The sequence below is a fragment of the Portunus trituberculatus genome, chromosome 26, assembly GCF_017591435.1.
Source record: "Portunus trituberculatus isolate SZX2019 chromosome 26, ASM1759143v1, whole genome shotgun sequence".
In the NCBI taxonomy this organism is placed as follows: domain Eukaryota; kingdom Metazoa; phylum Arthropoda; class Malacostraca; order Decapoda; family Portunidae; genus Portunus; species Portunus trituberculatus.
In genome coordinates, this window is record NC_059280.1 from 3118708 (window position 1) to 3126207 (window position 7500).

General features: G+C 47.0%; 1 protein-coding gene across 1 annotated transcript in view; it reads right to left on the reverse strand.

Moving 5' to 3' along the window:
* LOC123509220 (gamma-aminobutyric acid type B receptor subunit 2-like) overlaps window positions 1–7500 on the reverse strand; it is a 98468-nt gene that overhangs the window by 36295 nt on the left and 54673 nt on the right. Inside the window, exons 5-6 of the mRNA XM_045263419.1 lie at window positions 4508–4724; window positions 1039–1241 (exon numbers count right to left, since the gene is read on the reverse strand). Of these exons, the coding sequence (XP_045119354.1) occupies window positions 1039–1241; window positions 4508–4724 (420 nt within the window). The remainder of the gene's footprint in view (window positions 1–1038; window positions 1242–4507; window positions 4725–7500) is intronic.

Below are 7500 nucleotides of genomic sequence, written 5' to 3' on the forward strand. Positions count from 1 at the left end.
ACGAACAAACTCACATTCGCCACCAATGTTATGATTATGCAAATGAGAGAGAGAGAGAGAGAGAGAGAGAGAGAGAGAGAGAGAGAGAGAGAGAGAGAGAGAGAGAGAGAGAGTGTTTGGATAAGCTGAGGTATTGTTTGGTTATGATTTTTTCGGGGAGGGAGAGGGAGAGAGAGAGAGAGAGAGAGAGAGAGAGAGAGAGAGAGAGAGAGAGAGAGAGAGAGAGAGAGAGAGAGAGAGAGAGAGAGAGAGAGAGAGAGGAAGAGGGAGACTAAATGCTTCCTCTCACCACTTCCCTTCCTCTTCCTCTTCCCTCTTCATTACCTTGCCAAACACTCCTTCCTTCTCTTCTTCTTCTTCTCTCTCTCTTCTTCTCTCTCTCTCTCTCTCTAGTTTTCCTCCTACTTCTCTCATTTCTTATTTATTTCCTTCTAGACGGGGATAAGCCTTCTACTTTACTATCTACACCCAACACTCACTTTTCCAAACACGATGACCTCGAAAAACACTCCAAAACACCCTAAAACACCCCAAATTTACACCAAAACACCCAATCAAAACACCCAGTCAATGGTAGACGGGGATGAGCCTTCAACTTTACTAGCGAACACTAACACTCACTTTCCTAGACACGGTACACAAAAAAAACACCCCAAAACACCACGAAATACACTAAAAACACACCAAGACACTCCCAACACACCAAAACACCTCAAACACCTCAAACACACCAAATCACACCAAAACACCCCAAACACACCAAAACACACTAAAACACCCCTAAAACACACCAAAACACCCCAAAACACCCCAAAACACCCCAAAACACACTAAAACACACCAAACACCCCAAACACACCAAAACACCCCAAAACACTCACTTTCCCAGACACGGTAAAACACACTCCAAAACACCTCCAAACACACCAAAACACACCAAAACACACCAAACACCCCAAAACACCCCAAACACCCAAAAACACACTAAAAACACCCCAAAACACCCCAAAACACCCCAAAACACCCCAAAACACTCACTTTCCCAGACACGGTGCGCTCTAGGGAGGTGGAGAGAGGCAAGAGGTCAGTCATAATGCATCCCTCCAGAGCCGTCATGATGTCCTCCACCGCGCAACCACCCCCGCCACTTTCCCGGGGCTCGTCCTCAAAGACTATTGGCTTAGCGTCCTCGTCCTCGTCTCCGGTCCCTCTCAGCGCCCACCACTCCTCCCGGTACATCCCTGCAGAAGGAGGAGGAGGAGGAGGAGGAGGAGGAGGTAGGTGAGGAGCAGAGAGGAGAGAGGAGGAGGAGGAGAGAGAGAGAGAGAGAGAGAGAGAGAGAGAGAGAGAGAGAGAGAGAGAGAGAGAGAGAGAGAGAGAGAGAGAGAGAGAGAGAGAGAGAGAGAGAGAGAGAGAGAGAGAGAGAGAGAGAGAGAGAGAGAGAGAGAGAGAGAGAGAGAGAGAGAGAGAGAGAGAGAGAGAGAGAGAGAGAGAGAGAGAGAGAGAGAGAGAGAGAGAGAGAGAGAGAGAGAGAGAGAGAGAGAGAGAGAGAGAGAGAGAGAGAGAGAGAGAGAGAGAGAGAGAGAGAGAGAGAGAGAGAGAGAGAGAGATAGTTAAACGTGGCAATGGCTCACTGTAGACTTTTTAGAGAGAGAGAGAGAGAGAGAGAGAGAGAGAGAGAGAGAGAGAGAGAGAGAGAGAGAGAGAGAGAGAGAGAGAGAGAGAGAGAGAGAGAGAGAGAGAGAGAGAGAGAGAGAGAGAGAGAGAGAGAGAGAGAGAGAGAGAGAGAGAGAGAGAGAGAGAGAGAGAGAGAGAGAGAGAGAGAGAGAGAGAGAGAGAGAGAGAGAGAGAGAGAGAGAGAGAGAGAGAGAGAGAGAGAGAGAGAGAGAGAGAGAGACGTGAAGGATAGATAGAATTTGAGAACCGACAGGAGAGGAAGATTAGAGGAGGAGGAGGAGGAGGAGGAGGAGGAGGAGGAGGAGGAGGAGGAGGAGGAGGAGGAGGAGGAGGAGGAGGAGGAGGAGGAGGAGGAGGACAAATAAGAAGAATAGGCACTAGATGAGAAGGGAAGAAAAGAGAAGAGATGGAGGAATTGATAAAAGAGAAGAGGAAGAAGAGGAAGAAGAAGAAGAAGAAGAAGAAGAGGAAGAAGAGGAAGAAGGAATAGGAGATGAGGAAAAGGTGAAATAGGAGATGAGAGGAGATGAGAGGAGATAGCAGTGAAGGAGATGAAGAAAAGGAGGAGGAGGAGGAGGAGGAGGAGGAGGAGGAGGAGGAGGTAGTGGTGGTGGTGGTAGGTATATAGAATGAAGGAGATGACAAAGAAAATGGATAAAGAAATAAGGAAGAATGAAAACACTAGAGGAAATAATAAAATAAATAAATTAATTAATAAAATGAAGGAAAAAAACAAACACACACACACACACACACACACACACACACACACACACACACACACACACACACACACACACAGAAGAAGAAGAAGAAGAAGAAGAAGAAGAAGAAGAAGAAGAAGAAGAAGAAGAAGAAGAAGAAGAAGTGTTAGTGTGTGATGTTGAAAGAAGAGAGAGAAAGAAGAAAGACAAAAGAGGAGGAGGAGGAGGAGGAGGAGGAGGAGGAGGAGGAGGAGGAGGAGGAGGAGGAGGAGTGAGTGATCATCGGTGTCTTCTTGGGACGCCCTCAAGGGAGAGAGAGAGAGAGAGAGAGAGAGAGAGAGAGAGAGAGAGAGAGAGAGAGAGAGAGAGAGAGAGAGAGAGAGAGAGAGAGAGAGAGAGAGAGAGAGAGAGAGAGAGAGAGAGAGAGAGAGAGAGAGAGAGAGAGAGAGAGAGAGAGAGAGAGAGAGAGAGAGAGAGAGAGAGAGAGAGAGAGAGAGAGAGAGAGAGATCCAACATCACCCCCACCCACACACACACACACACACACCCTTAGAACCATCAAAGAATAAAAAACACACACACACACACACACACACACACACACACACACACACACACACACACACACACACACACACACACACACACACATCCATCGTTCTTAGACAGGTGAGGTAGAAGGTTAATGAGGAGGAGGAGGAGGAGGAGGAAGGAGGAGGAGGAGGAGGAGGAGGAGGAGGAGGAGGAGGAGGAGGAGGAGGAGGTAACCATTCCATTCATTCAAGCCACTGCAAATGAGGACGACAGTTTCCTTGATTAGACAGCTGATTGGAGGAGGAGGAGGAGGAGGAGGAGGAGGAGGAGGAGGAGGAGGAGGAGGAGGAGGAGGAGGAGGAGGAGGAGGAGTAGCAGGTGATGAAGGAAACAATGATAATAATTTGATGGAAGAGAAAGAAGAAAAGTAGTAGTAGTAGTAGTAGTAGTAGTAGTAGTAGTAGTAGTAGTAGTAGTAGTAGTAGTAGTAGTAGTAGTAGTAGTAGTAGTAGTAGTAGTAGTAGTAGTAGTAGAAGAAGAAGAAGAAGAAGAAGAAGAAGAAGAAGAAGAAGAAGAAGAAGAAAGAGGAGAAGTAGAAAAAGAAAGAAAAAATTATTATATATATTAGCAGAAAAGCAGGAGGAGGAGGAGGAGGAGGAGGAGGAGGAGGAGGAGGAGGAGGAGGAGGAGGAGGAGGAGGAGGAGGAGGAAAGGTCAGCCAGATTTTGAGGAGATGAGCTTGTTTGGGAGAATAACTGGTGGAGATGAAATTCTGTGGGAGACTAATTGGAGAAGACAGTAATGAGGAGGAGGAGGAGGAGGAGGAGGAGGAGGAGGAAGACTAATGACGTAGAAAAAATAATAAAAAACAAATGATTTTCTTTGTTTTCATTTGTATAGATAAAGAGAGTTTTTGTCTTCCTCCTCCTCCTCCTCCTCCTCCTCCTCCTCCTCCTCCTCCTTCCTCCTCCTCCTCCTCCTCCTCCTCCTCCTCCTCCTCCTCCTCCTCCTCCTCCTCCTCCTCCTCCTCTTCCCCTTAGAGAGCAGAGAGCCTCATTGAGAGAGAGAGAGAGAGAGAGAGAGAGAGAGAGAGAGAGAGAGAGAGAGAGAGAGAGAGAGAGAGAGAGAGAGAGAGAGAGAGAGAGAGAGAGAGAGAAGGGAGAAGTGATAGTGTCTAGTGCTCTCCTCCTCTCTCTCTCTCTCTCTCTCTCTCTCTCTCTCTCTCTCTCTCTCTCTCTCTCTCTCTCTCTCTCTCTCTCTCTCTCTCTCTCTCTCTCTCAAGGTTGACCCCAATCTGTACTTAGAGCGAGTAGAAGAGGAGGAAGAGGAGGAGGAGGAGGAGGAGGAGGAGGAGGAGGAGGAGAGAGGAGGAGGAGAGGAGAGAGGAGATAAGTGGTTCTACCGTCAAGAGAACACACACACACATACCAGAGAGAGAGAGAGAGAGAGAGAGAGAGAGAGAGAGAGAGAGAGAGAGAGAGAGAGAGAGAGAGAGAGAGAGAGAGAGAGAGAGAGAGAGAGAGAAAACTAAAAAGAAAAAAAAATACTTAACTTATTAACACACACACACACACACACACACACACACTCACCAGTAATGATCCACTGATAATTTTTGCCATACATTCCCTTCCTGTAAGCCTCGCAGAATATCCTCCTGGCCCAGTGTTCGTCGAAGTAGCCCAGGATCACTCTCACATCCTTCTCGTGGAGACGTTTGAGTTGGTCCTTCAGTTCGTCCGCTATGTTCTGCGTCACCTCAATCGTGTAGGCGTTCTCTTCAAGCATGGACGCCAGGTGGTTGTGAGCCTGTAAAGGTGAGGAGAGGTTAGCTTATATTTTCATGTACGAGGGGAGTTATGGTTAAGGGTAACAAGGATATAAGAATAAAATGCCCACTCAGTTGTCAGTTCCCTTGCAGAGTCGATAGAATTTGCCAAAGGGTCAAATGTGTTGAAAGCTCCCTCTTAAATGCAGTGAAGTGGTAGGAAGGTGGAGACACAGAAGCAGGCAGGGAGTTCCAGAGTGGACAGAGAAGGATTGAGGTGCATCAGGGAGGTGGACAGAATAGTGAAGGATTGAGAGTACTGGTTAACTCTTGCATCAGGGAGGTGGACAGAATAGTGGTGAAGGATTAAGAGTACTGGTTAACTCTTGCATCAGGGAGGTGGACAGAATAGTGGTGAAGGATTGAGAGTACTGGTTAACTCTTGCATCAGGGAGGTGGACAGAATAGTGGTGAAGGATTGAGAGTACTGGTTAACTCTTGCATCAGGGAGGTGGACAGAATAGTGGTGAAGGATTGAGAGTACTGGTTAACTCTTGCATCAGGGAGGTGGACAGAATAGTGGTGAGAGGAAGAAGAAAGCCTTGTGCAGCGAGGGTGGGGGAGGAGGGAGGAGGGAGGAGGGGAGGCATGCAGTTAGGAACGTTAATAGAGCAGTTAGCATGAAAATAGCGATAAAAGATAGCAAGAGATGCAACATTCTGGTGAGAAAGAGGCTGAAGACAGTCAGTTTGGCAGTGGTTCCCAAGCTATGTGTTAAGGGTGCCTGGCTGCCTGGAGGCCATGTAGCAGAATGCAGTGGGTTATTATCTGAGGATGTGATGTGCGTATAAAACCAATGGAGTTTAGTGGACAGGCGCCCAGTGGAGGTAGCTTTTATGCAAGAGGGGAAGCTGCTTAAGGGAAGAAAAAAAAGTATATAAATAAATAGAAAAAATAAATAAAAAGATAAATGAATAAAAAAAGGCTGAAATGGTTGCGAGTTCCCTTACAGATAAGAAGAGTTTGCCAAAAGTTTGGGACAAGTGTGTGAATTGACAGGTTCAGTACAGGTTTGTGCGGTGCCTTGTTGCCAGACGCATGATCAATACATCGCCCTGTCCGTGTCATTGCTCAGTGCCCGTCCCTCTGATGACGTGTTCTTGACAGTCCCAGTCAAGTGTTGTCACAAGAGATAAACAAAACAAAAAATAACACCAAATGTTTTCCTACGCATTGTGTTGTCCACAGGCAAGCTCTGGCAAACAAGACGCTTCCCTCAGACTTCTTTTTATTTTTCTATTTCTACACGTGGGCTTTTCACGGGAATTTCTGGGCTAAAGGGATGCTCTTTTGTGGCACCTCCTACCTCAAAGCCCACCCGCTAGGAAACCGTTGCCCCGAGTGAGGAAGCCCTACCTACACTCGGACCGTGGACAGGATTCGAACCCGTGCGCTTGGAGACCCCTCGGACCCCAAAGCACGCAGGGGTCCACTGTACCACGGCGGCACTCTCAGTGTCATTATAGAGACAGTGAGCTTTGTAAAAGGTTCTGCTCTTAATTCAACGTCTTTTCAAGCAACTGTGGCAAGGTATGGATGCGGCTCCTGAACCCCTCCTCTTCCATGATGCAGACCGCCGCCCATCACTAGGAAATGTAGCTCAGCGCGTGGATTTCAACTCCAAGAAAAGATCGTCTTCTTCCTCACAACACAGAAGAAACAAGATATTCTCTCGGCATGGTCTGCAGATGGCTCAGTATACCGCTGGCCCGCCTTGGTGACGTATTTAGACAGCTTCACAGCTTCACACACTAAACCTGCCACTCCAAGGCAAAGGAAGCTGGATAATTGATCTTGTCGACAAAATGGAGAACTGAGACGCAAAGTTGGAATGGGAAACTTGACAATGTTGGAGACGGTGTCAGAAATTCCGGAGGAGTGTGATGTTGCTACACAGCCTGACTACCAACACCCTCAGGCCTCGGGGTGAAGAAGAAGGGCAGTTTAAAAGATGCTTCCTAGATAACAAAACGCTAACTTCTGTGGTAGTGACGTTCCCCTTCAGTGGTGCAGTGACATGCATTCCTGATGGGAGTGGTGGAGCCCAAACACACCTGCTGACACTTCAAGAGGACTGAGGAGGCAAGATGAAGTTTGAAACAGAATCTCTCACAGTATTCTGGTCATCAGTGTCAGCCTTTATAACCAAACTTATGCCACCTGGCTTGTCCACCCCTCCCACCTTCACCAACTTGGCTGTTTTTTTTGTTTTTTTGGTGTTTTAGTGTGTTTGGGTGTGTTTTGGTATGTTTTAGTGTGTTTGGGGTGTCAAGGAGTGTTTTTGGTGTGTTTTTGGTGTGTTTTGGTATGTTTTAGTGTGTTTGGGGTGTCAAGGAGTGTTTTAGTGTGTTTTGGGTGTGTTTTCGTGTGTTTTGGTGTGTTTGGGCTGTCAAGGAGTGTTTTTGTGTTTTGGGTGTGTTTTATTGTGTTTGGGGTGTCAAGTGTGTTGGTGTGTGTTTTGGGTGTGTTTTGGTGTGTTTGGGGTGTCAAGGAGTGTTTTAGTGTGTTTTGGGTGTGTTTTGGTGTGTTTTGTTGTGTTTGGGGTGTCAAGGAGTGTTTTAGTGTGTTTTTGAGTGTGTTTTTGGTGTGTTTGGGGTGTCAAGGAGTGTTTTTGGTGTGTTTTTGGTGTGTTTTTATGTTTCAGTGTGTTTTGAGTCTGCTTGGAGTGTTTGGAAATAATTCTGTGTGTTTCCTTGGGTGTCAGTGTGCGTTGAGTGTGTTTTCAGTGTGTCTGGTGTGTTTTGGGTGTGTTTGCTG